We start from the raw sequence: 26,203 nt of genomic DNA on the forward strand, positions 1-26,203 counted from the left end.
CAGAAAATTAGTTGACAAGTTCTAAAGATAATGTTTAAAGCTCATTATTATTACACACACCTTATATGTGGTAAGGGTTTCTTCGTTGCTGTTCAACCATGATTTTTCTTTTTCTTTAATTGGATTACTACATTTGGGCTTCTTCGCTTCCTTTTGTTGTTATAGTTTGACAAATTGTGAATTTCCCAAAATAATCTATATGAAAATGCAGATTAAATGAATTTTCTTCTTTCTTGTTTTGAAAATTCATAAAAAATCTAATGTTTTGTTTCATATACATAAATGAAGACAAGGTTTCAGAGTCCTTTTTAGGGTTGATAAATCAAGATCTTTTTAATGAGATATTTAAAACTCAGACTGAAAAAAACTTCTGTCAATTTTAATTAAAAAAACTTTCCAGGTGAGACTTTGTTTTACAAAAAAAAAATCAATTTTTGCAGGTTACAAATCACTCATTTGTTTCTTATTTTTTCTTGACCTTTTTTTTTCTTGTGAAAAAAAATGAAAATGTACAACACTGTCACCATTCTTATTGCAAATAAAGTTTAGGGTAAAAAAAAATCCCTAAAGGTTAAATGGGCCAAAGTTTGAATCATTTCAATAAACCAAAAAAGTATTCTTACATAAAAATCATTAAGAAAAACTAAATAAAATTATGTCTAAAACAGTAAAGCAACAACTGTGCAGGAGTGAATATGATTACAATACAATTTTTTGCTTAATCAATTTTGTAACTCTTAAAATCCAGTCATTAAACTTCTAACATGCTCCAAAAACTGTTACTCCAGTCTATTAGAGACTTTTGTGTGCTGTGTCGATGCATTCGTTGCTCGTGTAATCCCTTTAGACAATCATCCAGAGCAGAGAAAGTAGGATTCCTCCTATGTTTGCAATCCAGGAAGGGCAGAGCTCGTTTGCTGCATTTTTAGGCTCACATTTAATAGTGGGAGACTCCATCATATCTCTGATGAAGGCGTTTGTGTACACCAAAGGCCTCTTCTGCAAGAACAAAGAACGTACAAAAAAAGTAAACTATCATTGAGAACCACAGACAAAAACAAACTAGTATATTATACTGTTAAGGAATTTATGGCAATGAAAATTAATTTATCTTAAAGTGAAACAGAAAAAATTTATCTATTGAGTCTTACTTTGGCATCACTGATGAACTGAATTTGTGGTAGGTTCTTTAACATTTCCTCATACTCTGCATGGTCGTTCAGGTCAGATGATCTATTAAATGTACATAGAATTATTAAAAAGGAGTGACTCAATGTCTGTGATTTATGTATTCATGGAGTAACGCTGGTCAACCCTTGTTTACATGCATCGAGTCTTACTGGTAATCTGTGGGGGACAAAAGCGTTGTGTTTGGTTGACTCAAGCATGAAGTGACACTGATTGCAGGGTAGTAGTAGAGAAAGGCCAGGCACATTTCATCAAAGGTGGATAGACCAATCTAAAACACAACAACCACATGTCATTTTATTTGCAAATGATAGACAATAGAAAACAAGCCGAATCTCTTTTTATTTCACAATAATAGAAAAGCTTTTCTGGACAAATCTGTGCTCCCTTCTCCTTTCACTTATCTAAATTATTTCTTCATTTTGCTATGTATTATACAGTTTTTATTCAAAATTAAACATATTACTTTTTCTCATTTAGTGCAACAACTTAAAAGCTTGAGCTTAGCTTCTGTTTCTAATTCTATCACTTAAAAACAAAGAAGAGAAACAGTGCAATTCTTTCTGTCATTATGACATTTTGTAGTGTAACAGGTTTAGAAGTATTTTAAATGACGACCTACCTTTGTAGGCCCAGTCCGATCTTCCGTGTTGTAGGTGCACTCCACAATGATTTCATCTCCCTGAGGAAACAACCAGAGAGTTCACACAAGTTGCATCTTAACCCTATTTTTGAGCAAAAGAAATAGCGAAATATCAATCTGTAAACTTATCATCAACATCACACAATCTTAATTTGTTTTTGTCATTGGAGAGCTTTTTTTTTTGTTACTTTGAGTTTGGCTGGAACTAACAAAACACCTCTTGCTTCATCTTGCCGTAAAAACATACCTCCATGACCGTCTTGATGCTTCCCAAATTTACCGTCTGTTGCATTTCAAAGTTGTAGTTTTCATTCAAACCCAAAAAGTCTATCTGCTTTCCTTTTCTGGGGAAATCACCAAATGCAACACATTTAACATCAATGTGCACACATGCAAGAATATGCTTGAATTCACTTTACATTCCTCCTTCTGTTAGCAGGGGCTGATGTAATAGAAGTATGCGTTTCTTACCTGAAGTGGCCAACTCGGACTTTTCTTCCAGCCAAGTGAGTGTGCAAGAGCACGGCAAACACTTGAAGGTCAGGCATGGGACTAACAAGCTGCAGGTTCAAACCAGCAAACAGGGCTGTGAAATTAAACACGCATTCTCTTGACTTTTACATCCATACACATACCTGAGAAAAATAGGAGGTGTTACAAAGGCCGTAGGTGTGGAATTCAGCGGCTTTTGGAGGGATGTTGTACTTCACTGGCAGGATTGGCAGCACACCGGTGTTTAAAATACCCACATCATGCTGCCGCAGCTGGTCTGTGTAGTACAGTCTCAGTCCTGAGTTGTCTATAACGCCTGTTTAGTCGTAGAAGACAGATAATGAATCGTTTGCAAACATAAATTGTGACTTTGAAGAAGCAAAACAAAAGGATGCACTACCTGCTTTCTGTTGTGGGTTGTTGTAATGGATCTCAAGCCTATATAAAATGTTCTTGTTTTCACCACCGATAGGAATACCAGCATTTTCAGGAAGCTCATATACCTAAGATTCAGAAACAGAGAAGCCTTAAGATGAGGAAAAAGTAGTTAAATTATCTTTCAGTGTAAATTTCTTAAGGAGTCAATGTTGCATTTAGTCTCAATTTATCGTGTGTTTTCATCCATACAGGTGGCGGTGGTGGAGAGGTAGAGCGCTCAACCTCTGATTGGAAGATTGCAGGTCACCACCCGCAGCAGAGCTGCCTTCAGTGTGTGAATGTGTGTGTGTGGGTGTATGGGTGAATGGGACTGTAACTGTAAAGCACTATAGGCCTTCTAAGAAGATGGTATGGTGCTATATATGTGTATACATCTATCCTAAAAAACAGTTTAAAAAAATTTAAGTTAATTAATATCAGCATTGTATTACTTCCATTGACTGTATCTGAGATCTAGACTGAGTGATCCCTCCTCCTCGCGTTCTAAACAGGAAGTACTTGCTGGCTCCAAGACACCAAAATTCCAGAGACTTCTATAGAGAAGTAAACCGCTGTAACTCAGTCTTTATATTTGTCAGATTAACCATTCTTGTTCACCTACCCTTTTTCAGCATGTTCTTGCTAATCCACATTTTTTTCCCGATATTTTTTCTGTAGTTCAATTTATTTATGTTATGAACTGGCCAATCAGGTGCCTCAATAAAAGTATGTGGTCTCACATTGAATGTTTGACAAATCTCCCAAACCCACTTTCAGTGGTAGAGGTGTGTACTATCAACAAGGTCACTCCTGATTGGTGCGAGCGGTTGACATAGAAACAAAGGCTTGGACCATCTTGGACCAATCACTGTTTACTAACTTCGTCTGGCTCCAACATCACGGAATCCATATTGCATAAAAAAAATAAAAAAAGGCGGCTGAATTGACATCAGTTGATTAGAGACAGAAGTTAGGTGTTTTTATGGGTGATGTCACACTCTCTCAGTCCAGTTCTTTTATGCAGCCAATGAATACTGTTGGCTTGTTTCCTCTTTCAAGACTGAAAAGACCTGAGATCTGCCCAATGTAAAAGCTGAGTGGAAATGCGTTCTTCCTCACCCCTCCTCCAGTTCCCCATGCAGCTACCACTCCAAAGCAGACGTCCCCCAAGTCACCCCTATAGCACGGATTTTCATATGGTGTTGTCACAGTGGGGGGGCAGTGGTACAACAGCATGTGGTGAACAATGTCCGGATTCTCAATCTCCGGCTCAATCTGATGAGAAAACAGAAATCAAGGTCTCATGTTTAAAAGTCAGGGACATTTTCCACATCTAATAAACAGCAAACTAGTTACCTGGTAAATGTGATGCTTTGTACTCAAGTCAGAAAGCTTCATCACTTTGCAGTGATAGTAGGTTTTGTTGGAAGGGACAGGGACCTGCAAGAGACAAAAGTCAATTAGAAGACAATGGATATCCTCCCTAGTCTTTGGTTCCTTCTGTGCAAACCGGCGTTCTCACATTGGTCACTTTAACGCTCAGATATGTTGCATTCGCGTTTGACGTCCTTGGCACATAGTTGAGCAGGTTCACCTCCTTTGTGCCTCTGCGAGGCCCGTGGTATTTGATCTCATCTGATGTTCCATAGGCGTAGATTAGTTTAATAGGTTGGGCCTGTAAAACAGCTCATTTTACAATGACAAAGCAAGAAAAAAAAAGAAATATCTCAACTTGAACACAAAACGGATTCTTGTAAACAGACCCTATAAGCTGAATCAGTGGCTGCTCAGGTTATTGTGAAGATCCTTATAGTTATGTTGCACAATATATATATAGTATTGCAGGCACAAAATGGAGAAAAAAATCTTTTGTTCCACTTAATTGTGCTCCCATTGTTCCAGTGTCAAACAACACCCAATTCAAAAAGTTAAAGTCCCAGTGATTGTCACGGACCTGGGTGTGTTAAATTTGTTCTCCGCATTTGACCCATCCCCTGGGGCAGCAGTGAGCTGTAGACACAGCTGCGCTCAGGTACCATTTGGTGTTTAACCCCCCCCCCCCAATCCAACCTCTTAATGCTGGGAGGCATTGGGTCCCATTTTAAGAGTTAGCCTGGATTTGAACTCACAACCTTCCAGATCTCAAGGCAGACACTCTACCACATAGCAACTGGGTTGGAATGAACCCCAATGTGTGTTAGCAATGGCGCAGAGGTAACTCCTGTTGGAAGGGCACAGGTTCGGTTGTTCCTGGTGGTCCAGGGCATTTTATATGTATGTGGATGTGTAAGTGAATGGGACATGTGACTGTAAAAGCGCTTTGCACCTTAACAAAGGTAGAAAAGCGCTAGATAAGTATAGGCCATTTACCATTTGACCCGAACAAAAGAAAGAAATCTTATCTGTACACCGAAGAAGGGGAAAAAAAAGAGGCTATCATGTTACGAAAATCAGACAAACTGTTTCAGACCACAGAGACTGAACTTTTTGTCCTACTTGTAGTTTAGAACAACAGTCAAATTAAAGACTTAATCGTACAGTAAATACATTTTCAGAAACAAGAAATATTTGTGCAGGTCTTACGGTAATATGAAAGTCTTCCTCATCACAGCTTTGAATAGCTCTTTGAAAGGTCATTATGGTTTGGCCATCATTTTCCATCATAGAGAGAAGAGTGTAGCTCTGCTCCTTATCCAGGAGAGGCATGACTTCCTCTTTGGCGTGATAATCCTGATGGACAAAAGGAAAACCCTCTCAGATGACATACACTTCCACATTTCCTTGTGATCAGACAAAACAGCATCATTTGTAATTCACGTAATTCATTGAAGCTTACATTAAAGTAGTTCCCATTTGGTCCAACTCCTCCAATGACAATATCTGCTCCATACATTTCTCCGCTTGGACTGAAGCCAAGGCTGATCCAGCCTGTTGAGTTGACCGCCAGCTGAAATGTAATGTTACCTTTTAGGTTGTCAAAGCCCCACTTTAAGCAGACCAAACGGTTTGGGTCCAGGTACTCCATGAAAGGCATGCCATCATCAGCTGCTGAGGTTCCTTCAGTCCAGGCTAACAAGATGGGAAAGAACAGAAGCAGAGCGGACATGATGTCTCCGAGAGGGGGGAACTCTTCAAACTGAGCACAATGCACGAGGAGTTCCCAAGCACCCTCCAGCCTCTCTAGTGCCACACCTGCCCTGCCAGATGAATTCAGGTGATCCAGGAAGAAATGCTTAGTCATTTAATGTTCACTGGAACAGACAATCTCACCAAATGTCTGTGCTCCCAGCTACTTATGGGCTAGTTTTACAAGTTCTTTTAGGGTGGGGGTTCAGCATTTAATATGTTTTTTAAGTAATCAAAGTAAGAAAGTCTAAGCTCTTTTGTCTTGTCTGGTGAAATATTTTAGAATCCCTTGGAAGAACCCTTTTCAGGTAGACGGAAGGCTTTCAAACCAAATTTGACAGTGAAAACAGTCCCTGACAGCTCCATTCCCACTGATATTCAGCTGTTTTCAGACTTTTGGTCCACAGAAAAGCTGCTGCTGAGCTAAAGTATTTGACATCTGAGCAGCAGGTGAAGAGAGAGCAGTAAAAGTAACAATGTCTCGCTTATTCCCCCCTCTGCTTGTCACCTTCTAACATATCAAAGACTTTATTTGAGCCAGAACAATCTCATTTTCGTAGGAATTTTATCAGTGGGCTTGCTCTCTGACCACTGTCCTATTGTTTTGTGAGTTCCTGTTTGCAGGAAAATGAAACACAATCACTGAAAAGTTTTTATGGTCTTGGGATTTCATATTCATGAGGCCTTCATATTTTGAGGTTCCACAGCCTCCCAGAGAGCCTCAGGGCCGCAGACACTGTTCATGTTTTTAAACAAAGACTTAAGACCTACCTTTTTACTCTAGCTTTTAGTTGAAAATTAGGAACTTATTTGATATCATAAATCAATTATGTATGTTCTCTTTTTACCAGTTTGACATATGTGTATTATTTTTTTATTTCTTTATTCATATTTACCACTTTATATCTGTCTATTAAGGTCTATTCATGTACGTGTTTGGTTATTGATCTATTTTCCTTTTTATTTGATTCCTTTTACATTTTATATTTTAGTGTTTTCCTCAGAGGGATCCTCCACATCGGTGACTGACCCTTCTCAATGAATGTGGTCACTGCAATGGGATCTCCCAGGTCTGGCTCTTTTGCTTAGATCTAGGGGGTCCCGTGGTAGTGTTTTCTGTGAACTTGAGTGGGGCGTCACTGATGTGGACATGTCCCCAAAATATAGTTTCCCCACTTCAGTACACAGCCAGGTTTCTACTTTGCATCATTTCATCACTCTTTCTATTATGGTGTGTGTATGTGTGTGTGTGTTTGGGGGGGGGGGGGGGGGGGGGTCGGCATTGTGCAGGTTTTAAACAAAACATTTGTTTATCTTGTCATTTTGTTTTTCAATTTTATTATGCTTCTATGTAAAGCACTTCGAGTGACCTTAGTTGTAAAAGTGCTATTTAAATAAAGTTTGATTTGATTTGATAATTTTTTTTAATTCAAAATACAATACAGCTTTCCACCACTGTATTCTAGGTTATACTCCATCTTGGTAAAATACCTTCAGGCATCCAGGGAAGAGGGTTCGGAATCAAATCTTTTTCTCTTTCAGAATCTTTCTAGCTTCTGCACACTCATCATTTTAGCCATGATCTCTGGGGGGTAGTTGCAATCCAGGTTTATTTTGTTCCTGTTCCACAGAAAACATTTGTTCTGCCATGCCAGTCTGAGCATCTTTTCGTTGTGAAGCACACATTTTTTCGCCAGGATCGATCTGGGCTGGGCATCATTTGGAGGGAAGGTAATAAGGCTCTATTTGCCCTCTGGATCTGCAGGGGTATCACAGAGGGAAAGTTCAAGTTCTCACTGAGTAACTTCTCTACAAAGTTAAGGATGGGGACCCAATTTCTACTCCCTCTGAAACCTCATACATTAGAGTGTCACCCTCCTCGAATGCGCCTCGAGCAGTGTATGCTTTATCATCTTGTATAAAATGTTGTCTGTATATTGAAGTTTATACTCAGGCTCTGTGACCCAGGCTTAAATTTCGCTGATGTGCGTGGCGGTTCTGTCCAACTCGGCCTGGATATCATGCAGTTTTTGGATTCTATTTTCCAGCTCTTTCCTGATGCCTCTCAGTTCGGTCAATACCACTGTCAAGCTCACTGGGTCATTTCTGCTGTCTGTTTCTACCTGCTTGTCACTGTGGGCTGGAGCAGTATTCTGCTTGGAATTGGCATTAACCTCTCCTGTTAGCACCCTCTTCAGTTTATTCATAAGTTCACTTTTTAGTCCTCTTGTTTTTCTTAGTCGCCGTCTATGTCAAATTTCTCTGTGGTCTCATATACTTATCTTAGTATCTCAGTTTGGGGCGTTTTAATAAATTCCTGTCAAGAACTCATTCAGAGTCGCTGTCCCTTCTAACCCAGAACTGCAAGTGCAGGAGGCGTTCAGATTCTTAATAAATAAACAATAAACGCAGGCCAGATCCTCAAACGTCTTAATAAGATCTTAAGAGGGTTTTTATGGCTTTTGAATGTTTACCTCGTTAGTTGACTTCTCTTTTTTCTCGTGGTTTGAGAAATAATACAGAAAAGACATCACAGCATGCTACAATATATGCGCAGTCAGTTCTGCCACTTAAAAAAAGTGTAAGTGTGCAACTTGCTAATTTTACTGCTGCAATGTTATAAAAGGGCAAAGCTCAAAAAAATTCACTGTTGAGTTTCCCCCTTATTTGTTACGAGAAACCAAGGGGGTTAACCCAGATGCAGGAAGAACCAGGAGACTAATGAACTCTGAAGGCTATTTAATGCCAAAGCGTTAAACCAAACAGAGAACATCCAAACAAGACGCTGCGACAAACATATGCAGGGACAGAGACCTTAAAAAGGAACCAAATCAAAGTAAAATGAGAACCAGCTGTGGGGAGAAGCAACAGACAGAGAAGAAGAGCGACCTCCAGAGGGAGTACGGCTGAGCAGCAGGAGGGTGAACGTATCATTATTAGATTATTTAGATTATAAGAGTATATTTTTCCTTATTTGTGTTTTGTTTCTATTCATTTTCTGTTTGAAACTTAAAAATATAAATGTTTCTGTTGATTTTTTTAAACATGTACCCCAATGAAATGGCTTGTTTTGTTTTATTTTTTTAATAAAATAATTTTATTATCAATTATGATTCAAATGCTGTGATGATATTGTGACATCATCAGGCATCATCATCATCATTGACAATATGACATCATCACATGTCATATTGTCAGTGATGGTGATGAAGCCTGATGATGTCACCATCACTGACAATATGACATCATCACATATCATATTGTCAGTGATGGTGATGATCCCTGATGATGTCACCATCACTGACAATATGACATCATCACATGTCAGTGAGATCACATAGTTACAATAATTATGTCAAATGATGTAATATGACATTATTTGACATCCTTGCATAGGTCTGAAAAGTTTATAAATATAACCTGTTTAATTCATTCATGAATTGAGATTAAAAGAGACGCAATGGCGTTTAGACAAACAACGGCTGCTGAACGGCAATATCATTTGACTGACATCAAACCAGTCAATGATGAAATCATATGGAGGAAGCAGCAGAAACAAATGGAGGAAAGAAAGACGAAGAAACTTCTCGAGCTCCAGAGAAAACGGGCAGAGGAGAAGTTGGAAGAAGACCTCCGTGCTGAAAGGGAACGACGAGAGGCTTTGAAAAAAATCTGTCATCAAAAGACACTTGATGACATAAAGGAAAAACGGCACTTTCGTGAACTAAAAAAACAAATACGAGAGGCCAAATGGGAGACGGTGGTAGATGACCAAACTCTTCTTTTACAAGAAGAGAACAGAAAGACCATGGACCTTATAACGGCGTCACAAATGCGTGACGTCCGTGGCAATACATTAAAACGTCTTGGTAAAGGTCCACCTCGCCTCCTAAAAAAACGAGGAGTGGCTGAAGAATTAAAATATGATGGAGAGCCTACTGATGAAGAGCTTCAGTCTGAGAAGGAACTTCAACAGGCTTTGAAGAAAGTGCGTCATCAAGAGAGACTTGATGACATTAAGGAAAAACAGCACTTTCTTGAGAGGGCTCGCAAAATGGAGGAAGAAACTCAGCCCAAGGGTCAAAAACCACCAACAAAGACCAAAGCACAGGCAGCCAAGGAAGAGTACAAGTACTGGCTGTCTCAAATGGAAAAAGCGGAGAAAAAGGTAAAAACAGACAGGAAGGCAGCTGAAGATAAAAGGCTCCGGGAAAAATTAGAAGAAGAAAAAAAAGTGGCAGAGCAGAAATTTTTGGTTGAAAAAGAGTTAAAACTCTTGAGGGATTTCACGGCAGGGGCGTATCTTGACAATCGTGGAAGAGAACTTCCACGCCGTCGCAAATGTTCAATGTTTCCCTCATTAAACCAAAAAGAGATGCCTAAAAAAGAGCCTCATCAACTGCCTTTAAAGAAAGTCCATCACGAAACAACTGTCATCACGGAAGAAGAAAAGAAAAAAATTGATGCCTTCCTGATGGAGACAGCATATCGTGATATTCATTTAAGGTTACCTCATCATCTTGGCAAATTTAAGGTAACCCAGTGGGCTCAGCTGCCACCTCAAATGAAGGAAGAACCAGTCGACACGCGGGAAATGTCAAGAGAAAGACAAAAAGACACAAAGACCGCTCCTGCACATGATTCGGCTTCTGTTTCACAAGAAAAAAGAAGAAAAGTCATGGCTGAGTTCATGTTGTCAGATTATCGCGACAGAAAAAACAATAGACTTGGTCATCGTGGCGTGAATCCAGAGATTAAACAGAAACTGGAGGCGCGCTCACCACCATACGCAACTTTGGATTTATATAACAAAGTGAAACGTAAGAGTGGTAACACACAAGGATTTAGGACAAAAGCAGAGATCGCTCAGGCAGTGTTCGACAAACGGAAGTTGGAAAGAGAGCAAGAAATGGTCGACACGTGTGAGCAGAAGACCGATTTTGTTTTGCCGAAAGAAGAACGAAAAGAATGGTCATACTGGAAGCAAGACTATTGCGACAATCGTAGCGATCCCCTTCCTCGTTTTGGCACAAGTCAAACTTCTCTCATAAAACAGGGACAGCAAGGTAGACCCATACTCCCACTTTTGGGGAAGCAAAAGGATCCTGTTCAGCAAAGGTTTCCAAATCCTATAACCCAACAAACTTACAGGACCCTGACAAGTCAACCAAAAGTGGGAGTTGCAACATTCCTTTCTGTGCGCGGGAGAAGGATAGTTCCGCCAAAATTGGCTTAAAAGTTAGAAAACACTTGTAGGATTGATATTAGGGTTAGGGTTAGAGTTAAGGCTAAAAAAATATATTAGTTAGTAATTTAGTGGGTTAGTTGATAAAAAAAATTATCAAATTAGTAGGATATTCCTGTGTTTTAGAATACACAGTGAAAAGGGCAAATTAAAACTTTATAAAGCCTCTTTTATGTAGCACTTTTCCTAGAAAAGCTCAACACAAAGTGCTTTACATTAAAACAAAACCAAATAAATAAAAGAAAAACAAGCACGAAAATTAAAATAGATCGGCTGAAGAGCAGCCGACCCAGAGGGAGAGTTTCCAACTGAGGAAGCACTTGAAATAAAAATGAAGAAAAAATTAGACTAAAAAAGTAAACATAATGATAAAAGCAATAAAAAAATAAACAATAAAATAAGGTTGATTAAAATAAGTTATTAATAGTTTAGTGTTAAGTCATAAACAAAATAAAAAGGATAAATAAATAGAAAATTAAAAAAAAAAGAAAATAATAAAAGTAGTAAAGATTAGCTAAAAGCCAGGTTAAAAATGGGCCCTAATGGGAGGCTTTCCTTAAAACTAGCTAAACTCTGCGGCCCTCAGGTGAGTTCCGGCTTCCTGAGCTTCCAGCGAGGCTCCACCAAGCAACCAAGCTGAATTGTGCTCTGCAGAACTTGCAGCCACATAGAAATAAGCCTTTAACCTCATCACATGCTTGTCAAAAGATGTGTTTTTTAACCAGCATTGTTTTGGGTTTGCTGTTATTTCATCACATTGGAAAGTCACCGAACCAAATTTTAAGCAGCTTTTCTCTGCAGGGGCTTGGAGCTCAAAGCTGCAGCTAAAAAACATTCCAAAACCTGGAATTTTCAAGGAAAGAAAGATTCCTCAGCAAGAAAAAAATTCTGCCACATTTCCTTTAAATTCTCCATCTTTACTGTCATTATTGAAGTGATCTTAAAGACACATTCTCAGTTCCAATAAGAGCTGAATTGATTCATTCCCCGTTTCCAAGGAACTTCTAACGTTTCTTGAAAGAAGACGTATTCAGAAATGCTGTTTTATGCTTAACATTTTTTTTTAAATCAGAAAATGCCACAAAAACATGGTAAAAACTCCAAAAAGGATTTTCATTGCAGTTTTGCTGTAGGGTTGACAATAAGTTGTTGGGCAAAGCATCCCATCACCCTACCCTCATGTGCAATAAATGGTTTGGATTAAAGTAATAAAACAACATCTTGATTGCCTGTATTAAATGACAAAAACCTACATTTATTTATTTACTTATTTATTATTTTGCCATAAAAATATACATATATGATTCCCAAACTATAAACTATTTAACCACTTGAACAAACTTTCCTGATAAAAACAGTGGACTTTCAATTATTTCAATGAATTACCACACGGTGGTGCAATTTCCCTTATTTAAAGTATGAAGCAAATGTTTGAACATTTAAGCATTGCTTCTGAAATGAATAAAAAGAACGTTCAGCGTTTCTGACGACTTTTAATATAGACACATTTTAATGTTTTATTCTTTTTTTTAAATTAATGTATTAACCTTAAGCACAGGATTTAAATGTGGAAAAAATATAAAAAATATATATTTAAAACATTACATCTAATAAATAAATAAAAAACAAATAAAAATGGGGTTTATACAAATATACACCATGGCTATCAGAAGATGCATAACCCCTTATTGTAATTGTAAAACCTGTCCAACACAAAAGGCTTTCAGCTCTCGCCTGTTTTTTCAGTTGATGGACAGAACAAGTTAATAAAAAACAGACAAACAAAAAAGGTCAAATAATATTTGAGAATATTCTGGGATTTGCCTTCTTAAGTAATAGAAACAAGAGAAAACCCTCCTGGGTTTCTCCCGTAACTACATTTAACATATTATTGTGAAAGGACATTTTAAAAACACTAAAATCATAAGGAATTTGCAGTGAGAAAGTGCTGAACATCAACTAAACAACAGAACAGCATTTCCCGGCATCATCACAGTTCCCTGCTCAAAAAAAAAGAAAAAAAAGAAAATATTAATTTAAAAAAAAAAGAGGTTCCGTTCTGCTCTGTAATCTTCCTTCCCTCATGCTGACGCAGGGTTTTATGTTACAGTGTGCACAGCATCTATGAATGATTCATAGCAAATTCACCACAGTGCTGCAGGACTGTAAGAAAAATGGAATCAGGTGCAGACAACTCATTTGCTGAACATCATGTAGACTCCGAACGAGATAGGTGTAACATTCTGGAACACTTCTCTCAATCTTAGCGTTGGAGGCCCAGTAGTATTTATTCACCTTATCCCATCCAGGATGAAAATTCATGATGTATTTCAGCAGCTTAAAGTAATCGTTGCATGTATACAGATGAACTGTGGCTATGAAATTACAACTTATTTGTATTGAGATCTTTTAAAAAAAACTTGTTCGACCATTTTCGCCATTTTGGTTGGATATGATGGGGGAGCCTGGTTGGTCCACGTCTACCACACTTGTTAGGGACCCCTATTTCTCTTGGGTGGGAGGAACTGACCCCAGCCTTGCTCTCTGCTGGATGGGCGGTTGCCTGGAGCGTGATGTTAGTCCCCCCTGTGGGGCCCTGGTTCATGGCTAGGTGGTGGTGGTGGGCTGCTCGTCATAGGCTTGGAGGGGCTCTCCGGTGGGTGGGACCTCATGCTGAGCATACTGACACAGCGGTAAGGCTGTTCTCATGTCGGGCTGGGGCTCGCTCTCTGTGCCGTTGTGCCCCCCTGGTCTCTGGTGCTGCAGTTCTTCCAGCCAACGTCTGCTAGTGTCTGGGGGGGTCCTAGCTGTCACTGCTATTTTGCCTTCTTTGTGTGGACTGACCAGGTGCCCCCCCCCGTTTTGTATTCCATCATCCACCACAGTAGAACACAGGCGGGTGCCAACTTGCCTTTGCACAAACAGTATGCATGACGGAATGATATGCTTTAGATATGTTTGGTTGTATGCAAAAGTTTGTGCGCGTGGGCTGTATTTGTACATGTTGACATGTTTGTGTGTGAAGTTTTTTTTAGGACCCAAGAGGTGTGTTTGTAATATTTTAGTTTGACAAACATCTACACCTGAAAATATGTATGCTACAACATACAAATGTAAAATAAGGTTTATCCTTAGATACAAAAAGGGGTTTAAAGAAATATACACCTTGTGTGTCAGAAGATTCATAACCCCCTATTGTACCAATAAAATAGGTGCTCCAGAACCATTTGCTCAAAAAAAAAAGAAAAATAGAACAAGAAGTGTCACTTCCTCTCTAATCTATTCCAAGTTGCTTCCCCTGAGGGCCAGGTCCACTTATTATGCCCCCACATGAAGTCCCAGACTCATAACCTCAGCCCAGACTCATTACTTTAGGAATGAAGGTTGATATGCAAGAAATTAACTGGGACCTTTTCCCTGGCAGAGGCTGCTCCGCCTGTAGAAAAATGTTAAGTTTAATAGTTTGCAGAATTCCAAACATACAATTTAGAACACTGGCACAAAGAGGAGTGCTTGCATTTCCTATACCTAAATAGTAATAAAGGAAACAAAATGTTCAAGTTTGACCTTGTCTATATTTCCTACCACAAAAACAAAACAAAAAAAGAAGGTGAATCAATGTTTCTTTGAAGAGGCTAGAAAGTTCAGGGTCTGGAGTAATACTGTCAATACTGAGATGTTGTGGAGGCATTGGAAATACAAATGTATTTTCAATGCCAGCAACAGAGGAGTTGTGTTGTCTTGGGACCTTTCCAACAGCATTGTTTATCAGTGAAATCCCTGGAGAAGCTTGAACTGCCATGCTGTAGCTGTTAGATGGTGGATGCAGTTAAATAAAGGCTGCAAGCTTCACCTGTAGATTATGTTTCCTGTTAGAAAAGTCTAACGCCCTCTTTTTTTTATGTTATTCAAATCTAGTTATGGAAGTAAATGGTGACTATTTAAAAACCCACTGAGACAGTACTAAAGGGTTAAGCCAAAAAGAGTCGCACTGAGTTGTTGCAGTGTAGGTCGAGCGAGGGGAATTATTTTCTAATTGTAAAATACAGCACTTCATTTTCTATCCCTTCCTTTCTATCGGCGTCAGTCACATTGAGGTGAAGAGCACCAGAATATATTTAAAATACATGTTTGATTAAACCTAACAAAGTTAAGAAATTGGTTTGGATAAAACATTTTATTTGTTGTTTGCTTATATGAGCAATTAGTGAGTAATCTGGCTTCCCTGGAATTACCTAGAGTAACACAGCACAGAGACGTCAAAGAGGCAAAAACTCCAATATTTGTCTTTATTTGGAACAATCCAAGAAAACAGTCCAAGAAAACAGGCAATATGAAGAATAGTCCAGAAAGATTTACTGGTTTTCTATATACAGGATGCAAAAGAGACATTAATATATAATCGTAGTAATTAAGGTCACTGTAATCGAGCGTAACTCTTGCAGAGTTCATGATCCCTGATATCTCCCCAGCCGCCGTTTTTCACATGAGGTGCAACGCCTCCAGCGCCACTGGCGGGCAGCCTCTTTGTGATCAGCAGGTATTTGGGAAACAGCTGGTTTCCACTGCTCTGCAAGATGTTCTCAATTTTTGTTTTCTGGGTGACAGGCATACAGGTGGCCTTCTTGTGGTGCATGCCGCAGTCTCCTGCGTGGAAAATGCGGGGCGCTTCACTCACCATCACTTTCCAGTAGGTGGGTAGGCAGTTCACAGTTAGGTGCTGCAAGGACCAGTCCCAGTTGTAATCGTCATATGTGCAGAATGTGTCGGTGCACTTCAGGAGTTTCTGGTAAGTCTCCCGATTCAGAGCCATCCCCATGTTGTGCTCTGTGGATTTCCAGGCTTTCACCTCCACTTTGTTTGCCTTGCTGGAGTAACTGATGTGGCTGTAGCTCCCCAGGGAGAGGATGTCGCAGTCGGGGCACTGCTCCCTTTTGAGAGCAGTCATCAGCTTTAGGAGATGGATGAAGTCTGGAGACAAATAGTGGTCCTCCTCAATCAGCAGAACCAGACCTTTGTGGTCTTTGAGATAATGCACTCTGTCCCAGACAAAATGCAGCTTCCACCACCAATGGTGCTTGGTCTGAGAGAACTTGGCCTCCCGGTAGTGGCCGAAGGAGTCAGGAAACTCTGCATTGATGCATCCCAGTTTTAAGGCATCCTTTTTGGGAATGTCTCTGGGACAGTCCTTGGGGTCATTGCCAGGGAACTCGTGGGGGTATAGCTGGATGCTGAAGGGGAAGAAAATCTGAAGGACTTGACAAAAGTCAACAGAAGCCACCACTTTATTTATCTCTGGTGACCAGTAATCGTGGCTGAATATCAGCAGTATGCTGTCCACACCTCTGGCCTTTCGTAAACTATCAACCAAAAGCTTTAGGTAGTCCGGTCGGTTGTGCACCTGAACCACCACAACCAGGTCATCTTTTTGCCGGGCTGTTTTAAACTTCTTCTCGTTTCTTATTGTCTGGTCAAAGTTGAGCTGGAAGACGATGCCTCGATACACCAAAGTGTTGTTATTGATGTCTGGTTTTATCATTTTTGCTTTTTCCTTTGCCTTTTCCTGATGTGTTTCATTGGTCTGTACGACGGGGATCTGGACGGATACTTGGCTCGTTGCAGGTGTGGCTGGCACTTGAACGTGATTGTTGGTACTACTGCTTTTTTTCATCGCCTCCACATCCTTGGGGAACTCTCTACTTTCAGTCTTTTTTTGCATTCCGCTGCTCCAGAAAGCAAGACCACAGACGACAACCACCAGAGTCAGAAACACCACTTTCCTCTTGTAGATTCGGAATCTCATGATAGAAAACCAGTTGACCAGAAGGAACTTGGCCTAATCAAAAAAAACTAAAAACAAAACAAAAAGAGAAAAAAAGACAAAGTGTCTTGAAGTGTTGCTTTTTAACGGAGGTCAACCTTGGTTAAAGAAAAAAAAAAAATAGCTGTTGGCAAAAATAACTGTTGCTGTAAACGGTAATCCAGCTGGAATGTCATCGGTAGTCCGTGAATATTCCATAAGGCATGACGGTTGTTGGCGGGTAGAGTGCAGAAGCCACCTATGGACCAAAAAAAGACACTGCATCAAACAAAATGCCTCATGGCCATAAACTTAATGATTTGAAAGTAAAATGTAACAAATACTGATGTTCTGTCTGGCTAAATGACTGTTTTTATTGTAAAAATCAGACATTTACAAGAGATTTGAAGCTTTAAAAAACGAACAAACATGCTTCTGAACAAGATCAACCTGGCTAATGTACCTCAGATTTCCTTGAGGCTTTGACAGAAATTCCAGTGAAATCCATAAAGTATACAACAAAGTGTAAATAAAACTAAACCGTGATAATATCAGATAATTACAGCTTAGAAAGATTTCATCCTGAAACAATTCTTGGTCATAAAAACACAGCAGAAACAATTTGTATTGGAACTAAAGAACTGAACAAGGCGTGCATTTTCTGGGTTTATTGACCAAAAATAAACCAAATTATGACAGGCTGTTTTTATTTGTTCAGATATTGTGAAATGGCTTTAGAGCAGGGATGCCCAAATCCAGGCCTCAAGGGCCGGCCTCCAGTTAGTTTTCCAGAAATCATGCCTTTTCTGCTGTTTATTACCTGAGTCAGGTGTGTTTAGCCAATAAAGAGCTTTAATGGCAGGATGGTTGGAAAACATGTAGGAGACACCGACCCTCAAGGCCCGGATTTTGGCGCCCCCCGTTTAGAGTCTTCATTTAGTGGTTGTTGTTTTTTTACCAACTAAGATATTTTTTACGCCTCCTTAATTACTCCAAAGTTTTAACCAAATAAAGTCCAACAGAGAACAACCCTAAAAAATGTGAAAATCAGGTTCCTTTTGAAAAAAAAAAAAAAAAAGTCACAACTCTTTTCACTGAATTGATATTTCAGGCCATTTTTTTAAACTCGGACAAACCAATCGTTTTATTTTTTGGAGACTTATTTTGGCATCAATTGCAAAACATTTAAATAGGTTTAAAAGCATCAGTAGAAGAAATTTGTCTCCCAACAGCTTCTATTTCATGTTCTGAAACTTGGATTTATTGTTTGATTTTATCCAAATAGTTTGTTTTTTATGTGTGTGTGTTATGTGTGTGTGTGTTTTTTTTTACGATGGAGTTTTAGGGCCACCAGAAAAGAAAAAAAGTAAAATTACGAGATTGAAACTAGTAAATTTACAAGAAAAAAACTTGTACACTTACGAGGAAAAACATCGTAAATTTACGAGATTAAAGTGGAAGTGAGCACACAGAGCAGTAGCAGGTGAACGCCGTGCAGCAGCAGAGCAGACTGAGTAAACTTCATTGAACAGGTAAGCTCAATATTTATTGATAAGGTTAAAAATGTTTGGAAGCTCATTTGTTTGTTTTACGATTTATGAATGTTTTATTGATTGATGGGTGGCTTGCAAGATCTCTGCAGCCCTTTGATGAAGACATCGATGTCCCTGCAGCTGTCCACTTCAATCCTTTCTTCCTCCATGAAACCAAGATCTCTCCATCTGTGTGACGCTTCCGTATGAGGAGGAGCACTTTTCTAGTTAATTTACAACTTAAAATTCGTAATTAAAAAATAAAAAAGTTTGTAAACCGGCCCTAAAACTCCGTCGTATTTTTTACATGCAACTTTCAAGACATTGTAGTCCACTTCAGGGTGAAGATTTTTGCTTTCTACTTCTACTTACACTGCTGCATAATTTTCAGGAAATCTGACGTGAAGCAGAAAGCTGGTGAGAGATAAGGATGGGAGGAGCAGGGTGTCATCAACAAAACAGTGAAAACTGAAGAGGTGAGTGGGAGAAGATGGGCGATGAAGAGGAGGGGCCCCAGGAGAGAGCCTTGGGGCACTCCTAAAGTGACGGAGGAGGGCTGGGATCTGAAGGTTTTGAGGTGGATAAACTAGGAACAGACATACCTGTCTGTATGTGGGTGTGGGTGATGGAGGAGGATGATGCTAAAAGAGGTCGAGAAGGATGAGAATAGAGTCAATTAGAATCCGCTACTGTGAAAAGATAGTGATAATAAGGACAGTTTCTGTGATAAAAGTGGGATGAAAACCAGACCAAAAGTTCTCATACAAAGCATTTTATTTGAGAGGGAGTTTAGCAGCAAGCTGTTTTTTGGAAAACAAACCGTGGGTTAAAGATGGGACTAGGCCTGCATAATATACCGCAAATTTATCGTTATCGCGACATTAAGCTGTGCAATATGCATACCGCAAAAGATGGCAAAAATCGCAATAAATGGTTACCTTAAATGTGCTAAAACAATCTCATGGCAGCTTGAAATATTGAACAAAGGAAATAAATCCTTTTATGCATTTAACCAATCAGAAGGACCCGTTTATGTTGTTGATCAATCAGATGAGCCCTTTTATGTTTGATGTTTGCCTCCTACGTCGACAAGGGTCATTTGGAGTATAATTTTTAAACTGTTGCAGTGAAATGGAAATGATGTTTTTGGTTGTTTTGCCATTTGTTTATATACCGGGAATTATATCGTTATCGCAATATTAATCACCAATATCGTATATCGCGAGTTTTCCTCATATCGTGCAGCCCTAGATGGGACAAAAGCTAATAAAATATATGGGACCTGAAACTACTTTTCCCTAAAGGAGAACCAGCTGCAGATTTGAAGTGGGAAGGAAGAGAACCAGTGATGAGTGAGGAGTGAAAGATGAATAAAATCAAAGGGAGGAGACAGGGGAAAGCTGTGTGGAGGTTGAGCTGACATGTAGAAATGTCTGACTACAGATAAATAAATGTACAGAAACTGAAAATTTATAATGCAATTTTTGTCTTTTATTTATAAGAAAACCAAAGCATCAGCAGATTGCTCTGACCATACTGTCTATTGGATTCCGCGCAGTTGCATTTCATCACATTTGTCTCCAGAACCTACTGGGGTTTACTTAAAACTCTGGGCTCTGAAGAGTGACAGTGAGACGGTATTTGACCGAATTAGCTACTCCTTCAGTTTCATCCACAGCCCTGCATCCTGATTGAAATAAGCTCCAGTTTGAACAAGTGCGTTTTGGCTCTAGACTCAGATGAGAGGTTCCGTCTAAGTAGGTCATCTGAGCTCTAAGGAGGGCATAAAGATGGCTGCGCTGAAGAAAATCAGCAGTTTTACTTTCGTTAGCTTAGCCGTTGTTCAAAAACAATGGGTTAAACAATAAAAAAAAGTTAAAAAAAGTCAAAGAAGGTAAAACAGGGTTTGTTACAAGCTCAAATAAACATAAATACCATAAAAACAAAAAAAGCCAGCTAGACGATTAAAACTAACTAAACTAGCTCTTAAAAATGAATAAAGGCTTTTCTTGAGAAAGGATTTAAGGATGGATGGTGAACAAGAGCTGCTGATATGGGAACTTTACAACCTTGAGTCCAGTTTACTTTGAGTGTGCTGTTGAGGAGTTAGCATGAAGAAGTTCAGACGCTAAAGCCAGGGCTAAAAAGAAAAAAAAGAATTTTGCATTTGCCTTTTACCATTCACCAATAAACGGAAAGAAAGAGGGATTTCAGAACCCAAAAGCATTTTTGTATTGATCCGGTTCAAATACAGATTTTTGGACTGAACCTTAATTGAAACTTTAAATATTAACGTGTTTACATGTATAGAAATGATGGGAATAAGAGATCATCCTGACGTTTGCTAAACAGTAATGATCCATTCTTACAGGAAGGATGCCTGGAACCATAACTGTAATTTGATTACGAGACAGCCCAGCCTGAAGGTCTGCATTCTGCCTCCCACCGCTCCATCTTTCTCCATCATTCCTGAACAAAGCTCTGTCCTTCGGTCTTCAAACACAAACCGGATGCTAGTGGATACAAAATTAAAAAATAAATAAAGCAGTCAGTGGCCAAACTGTAATATTATCAAATTGGTCAAATGTCCTGATCAAAAATGTTAAAACTATTTCTGGTAGCAGCTTCTTTTCAGATTGTGTTTCTACAGTGACTGCTTCCCACGCATCTTAATTCTCTCCAATATGTTTGCAGCACAGCGAAGGCTTAAGAACACTGAAACAGCACAGAACTATGATGGAGATACACATATATATTTTTTATATTACGCAACCCAACCTTTTATAGCTACTCTGACACTGGGATTTGGGCCAAATCTGGACTACTTTAGGTGCTCTATGGCTTAATAACGGCTCGGTTGACTTCAATTGGTTGGACACAAGACAAAGGTCACAATTTGAACATTACCAATGTTAGATGTAGCCCTAATTGGAAACAGCATTACTGTACCTTTTTATCTACTTTGACCTATTTAAATGAAGACGCATTTTGATTGCAAAACTGCTCATTCGTTTGATTCAACAAAATTGATTATTTTTTGTCTTGGGCTGCACAATGTGAGAAAAACTTACAATGTGTGATATTATTGATCAATATTGCAATGATGATATAACTTGCAATACATGAACAAATAGCAAAGCAGCCAAAAACATAATTTCCATTTTCCTGCAACAGTTTAATTTAAATAAGAGTCAGCATAATTTATATTATACTCTAAATGAGCCCGGTCTACATAGGAGGTGAGCATCTAACAGAAAAGGGCTCCATCCGATTGGTCAACAACATAAAGTGTTCCATTATTGGTCAGATTCATAAAAAGGATTTATTTGAATCATTAGGTACTTCAAGCTGCCATAAGATTGTTTTAGCACATTAAAGGTAACCATTTATCGCGATTTTCTGCGTCTTTTGCTAAATGCGTATTGCACAACTTGATATCACGATAACAATAAATTTGCAATTTGTTGTGCGGGCCTAATTTATTCCATAACTACTAAAAAGCAACCTTAAGACGTACTGGTGACCTGTCCGGAGTGTAACCCGCTTTCGCCCAGACAGTGGCTGGGATAGGCTCCAGTAACCCCTGTGACCCCAAAAGGGATTACTGGATCTTCTGTACTACAGGGCGCGCTGGATTATATGGTGCACCGTCCATGGTCTATGTTTGAACTTATGTCATATACAAGGGACACTATATAAGGCGCAGTAAGCGAGACAAAAAGAATCATATAAATCTGTCAGTCAGACTTTAGTAACTGCGTTCTGGGTAACTGTAGAACTTGTTTGTAACACGCTACGCATTGTCATTACCTGTAACTTCCAGACTGACTGAATACTGCTAAAACAAACGTTACTGCATCTATGCTAACACTCAACCTTGTTTGCAGCTTGTAAAAAACAGACAAACATTTAGACAGAGCGTCATATTCCTCTCTAAATGGCACAACTAGGATTAATAGATAGATATTAAAAGAAGTCATTCAAGCATCAGGACATAAACTGCTCCGATGTATTTTACACTAAATAAAATAGCAATGAAGGGGGGGGTCTTCTCCATTCATCATTTGTAGCTTTTGTCATTCTATATGACAGAAGCCGAGTTAACAGACAAAATACTAAAAAAATACGGGATTTTATACTACAATAGCATGCCACACTCTGCTCATGGGATAAGAAATGCTAAATGAATGTCAGACTTTGAAATTATCTGGTTTGCAGATTTTTTTTCTTCATCTGTGTTTGGTTTGCAATGTTGGAAATGAAGGACAACAAAGACGTACACACTTCCATTTGCCTGCAAGTGGATGCATCAGAATGGAGCAGAGCGGGATTTATAAAATTGTTGCTCCACAACAATTTGAAAAAGGAAATACTAAAAAATGCAATTGTAAGTTTAATTTTCCTTATTAAATGTCCTTCATCATCAGAAAAAACACCAAAAATACAATTTTCAATGAAGTGGGTCTTAAAAGAAAAATGGTTCAATTGATTTAATAAATCAAGATTGTATTTTAAAGACAAATGCCATCCATTTTTTGAAACCCAACCATTGAACTGAAGACAGTTTAGGCGCTGCTTTCAAAAAACAAGATAACTGGGAGTAAACGTAACTGATGTGATCACATCTGACACATTTACATCATGCAGCTGAGATATGTGACCATCTATGGTTCAGCTCATCATTGGAATGTACTACGTTTTTGTATTAAAAACTAAAAAATCTTCAGAATGTATAGAAAGAAAATCACCGACTATTTTTTCCGAAATGATTTTAGAGCAGACATTATAAGATTAATTACTGCAGGGATGGGACTTCATGAATATTCTGTTACCTGGGCTGAATAATGGCATACCTGATGTACACCTTAGGGGAAAAAAGGGTTCTTTTTCACATACACATTACAAATATTTAATTTGATGCAATATTTAATTTGATGTTAGATATGTTCAGTTCTTTCTGTGCTTAATTTAACATGTCCCGTTATAAATATGTACAAAAAAACAATACCTGGTGCATTTCATCTCCCCCTGCCAGCCTCCATCATGTGGTAAAACCCTAAACACCCCGCAGCCTGGCTGTTGTCAACCGACGATCGGGAAAGAACAGAACCACAGAAGGCGTTTCGGTTCCGGCCCGTACCGACACCGAACCCCCCGAAGACGCTAACAGGACGCTAGCTCCTGTTTCAGCTAACAACTCCGTGGCAGCAGCTAGCCTGGAAACAGCCCGCCATCCGCCACAGTATTCTCGGAAAGCCGACACGTTTGCGTCACCTCACCTGTTATGGAGCAACCGCGCGGTTCTTTCACCCTGACACGTTCTCCTCCATCCCCCGACAGAGGGATGCATCCGAACAAAACTGACCGCTGGCTATATAAACTCAATGTCCCATAAAGCACCGGTGCAACCTGCTTGATGCGGGAGCGATAAGGGAAGAGAAAATTCTTCTTCGTCGAGTTAAAGAGAGTAGAGACAAATGTGTTTGTATAGAGCGCCCTCTCTGGTACGATGTAGTATTGGGTCCACCATAAACGTGAGTTGTTTTTTTTTTGTTTGTTTTTTATTGAACACAATACAAAACAACACCCGAACATTTACATAAAACTTACAAAATATGGCGAATACAAAAGAGAATACTGCAATTTGAAAGGAAGCAAAAAAGGAAAAGGAACATTTTTTATCAGTATGTATACATAAACCTATCTATATTCATAAACAATTTAGGGAGAAATTAGGGAAAAGTGTAGCATAAGAAAATAACAATTTCAGAGTTGGATAGTGTTACAAAATGCAGGGGGATACAACAGAAATTGTCATGGCTTTAGGTGAATCGATTAACTTTATGGATTTTAAGTATAAATTGACCTCATTGTTAAAGAAGTTAAAGCTTTGGTGACATTTCTGTAACCTATTTTTGTGTGTAAAAAACTTGGCTAAACATAACACAGTATTGATACATACATTATTTACACTGTTGTGTAATGACAGGCCAAAGATTATTACTTCTTTCGAAAAGAAGTCCATGATGAATGGGATTTTTTTTAACCATTTGTGAACATCCAACCAGAACACTTGTACAACATCACACAGGCAAAATATGTGGTCGATGTCTTCAACAGCAGTTTCCATAAACGTGAGTGAGTGAGTGAGTGAGTGAGTGAGTGAGTGAGTGAGTGAGTGAGTAAGTGAGTGAGTGAGTGAGTGTGTGAGTGAGTGAGTGAGTGAGTGAGTGAGTGAGTGAGTGAGTGTGTGAGTGAGTGAGTGAGTGAGTGAGTGAGTGAGTGAGTGAGTGAGTGAGTGAGTGAGTGAGTGAGTGAGTGAGTGAGTGAGTGAGTGAGTGAGTGAGTGAGTGAGTGAGTGAGTGAGTGAGTGAGTGAGTGAGTGATTCAGTCAGTCAGTCAGTCAATAAATCAGTCAATAAAAAAAAAAACTTTAAACTATCTCATTTCCACATTTGCACTGACCTATTTAGATTGTTTTTTTTATTATTATTGTTATTATTTGTATAGGCTGTTTGCACTGTGGGTTGAGAGGAAAGAGATTTCATCTGTGCTGCATATGTGAGAAACTTTTCAAAAACATACGAGAATAAAGCCGTAAAAGAGTGGGAAAAAGTCGTTATGTTACAAGAATAAAGTCGTAAAGTCATGAGAGAAAGTCTGGATTTTATGAGAAGAAAGTCAGAGATTGATGACTAAAAAGAATGTCGGATTTTTTTAGATTCAAATTCTACAGTTATGAGAAAGATGCAATTTTACAAGGCAAAAGCCATAGGTTACTTTAAGTGCTGACTAAACCCATTCATGCAGCTCTGTATGGTTATGCATAATGCTTTAGTTAATCATAGGAATCTATGTGCCATGATGAATTTTAAAGTCTGCAGCCCACAAAGTAAAATGCACGTGTATTACTATCGTTAATATTAACTTTAGTTTCTGTTCAAAGAGGTTGCTGAAATAGTATAGAAATCAATAAGTCTTGTCTTTCTAGCAGCTGTTTCCTTTTTCTTTTCTTTTTTAAACATTTGATAAATATGTTGGATCTTTTGAAAAGAAAGGTCAGGGAGTATGAATGCATTAAAATATGAAATATTTCTACAATCACAAAATGTACATGGGCACAGATAGGCTTTTCTAGGCATGGAACTGTTTGAAATTGAAGCTCAGCTTAAAAAATACTGCAAAAATTTGTAAAGTTTCATTATTTTCTTTTTTTTACAGTTTTCTTTTAGCTAATAAACAAAATACATCAGATAAGTAGATGTAACATGTATTATATTCTGATAAGTGCCATATATGAAAAAATAACATAAAAAATGTTTATAAATAAAATTATACATAAATAATATTTTTTTTCACCACGAGGGTATTCATAGAGTACCAGTGTGTGTAAACATTTCGAGTCCGTGATTTTGATAATTTAAGAATGCTTTTGGATTTTTTTTTAATGGGAGAATAAAGTGACATCCCTTCCTGTAGAGGGCGCTGCACAGGGGCTTCATAGCCGGAAGTGCAGCCTGGGCAAACCTCATGTGCGCAGGCGCAGCCACTCTTCCTCCTTTCTGCCGCTCGCGCTAAGAGAACAAGATGGGCCACCAACAGCTATACTGGAGTCACCCTAGAAAATTCGGACAGGGATCTCGCTCCTGGTCAGTTTCGCCGTCTAAGCACTATAACAGACAAATACATATAATAACCGGACGGTAGTGGTGTTTGTGTTCTGTTTTTAGAGAGAAATAATCAAGGCCGCGTGGCCGCGC

General features: G+C 38.9%; 2 protein-coding genes across 3 annotated transcripts; both read right to left on the reverse strand.

The window, feature by feature from the left end:
- Positions 1-305: 305 nt before the first annotated feature.
- Positions 306-6,538, reverse strand: LOC101169083 (DBH-like monooxygenase protein 2 homolog). Its single transcript, XM_004083611.4, has 13 exons — positions 5,577-6,538; positions 5,324-5,470; positions 4,263-4,415; positions 4,097-4,180; positions 3,860-4,015; positions 2,724-2,826; positions 2,467-2,639; positions 2,303-2,391; positions 2,079-2,175; positions 1,811-1,870; positions 1,341-1,459; positions 1,152-1,233; positions 306-999 (listed from the first exon to the last, which is right to left on the reverse strand). The coding sequence occupies exons 1-13, from the start codon at positions 5,979-5,981 to the stop codon at positions 844-846; spliced, it is 1,824 nt and encodes a 607-aa protein (XP_004083659.3). The 5' UTR covers positions 5,982-6,538; the 3' UTR covers positions 306-843.
- Positions 6,539-15,385: 8,847 nt separating this feature from the next.
- On the reverse strand, positions 15,386-23,865 carry mgat2 (mannosyl (alpha-1,6-)-glycoprotein beta-1,2-N-acetylglucosaminyltransferase). 2 transcript variants are annotated; one of them, XM_004083511.4, is made up of 2 exons: positions 23,723-23,865; positions 15,386-17,170 (listed from the first exon to the last, which is right to left on the reverse strand). In XM_004083511.4, exon 2 carries the CDS (start codon positions 16,912-16,914, stop codon positions 15,529-15,531), a length of 1,386 nt encoding a protein of 461 aa, XP_004083559.1. In that variant the 5' UTR covers positions 16,915-17,170; positions 23,723-23,865; the 3' UTR covers positions 15,386-15,528. The 2 variants fall into 2 exon arrangements, with proteins under 2 accessions (XP_004083559.1, XP_004083560.1); XM_004083512.4 differs by lacking the exon at positions 23,723-23,865 and adding an exon at positions 23,452-23,612.
- Between the last annotated feature and the right edge of the window lie 2,338 nt (positions 23,866-26,203).

This window comes from Oryzias latipes, chromosome 24 (genome assembly GCF_002234675.1).
Source record: "Oryzias latipes chromosome 24, ASM223467v1".
NCBI lineage: Eukaryota > Metazoa > Chordata > Actinopteri > Beloniformes > Adrianichthyidae > Oryzias > Oryzias latipes.

Coding starts and splice junctions, on each gene's coding strand:
- LOC101169083 (XM_004083611.4), bottom strand. CDS start 5,981: ATGACTAAGCATTTCTTCCTGGATCACCTGAATTCATCTGGCAGGGCA. Junction 2,640..2,723: donor CAACCCACAACAGAAAGCAG/GTAGTGCATCCT, acceptor ACGACTAAACAG/GCGTTATAGACAACTCAGGA. Junction 2,176..2,302: donor GTCCGAGTTGGCCACTTCAG/GTAAGAAACGCA, acceptor TGATTTCCCCAG/AAAAGGAAAGCAGATAGACT.
- mgat2 (XM_004083511.4), bottom strand. CDS start 16,914: ATGAGATTCCGAATCTACAAGAGGAAAGTGGTGTTTCTGACTCTGGTG.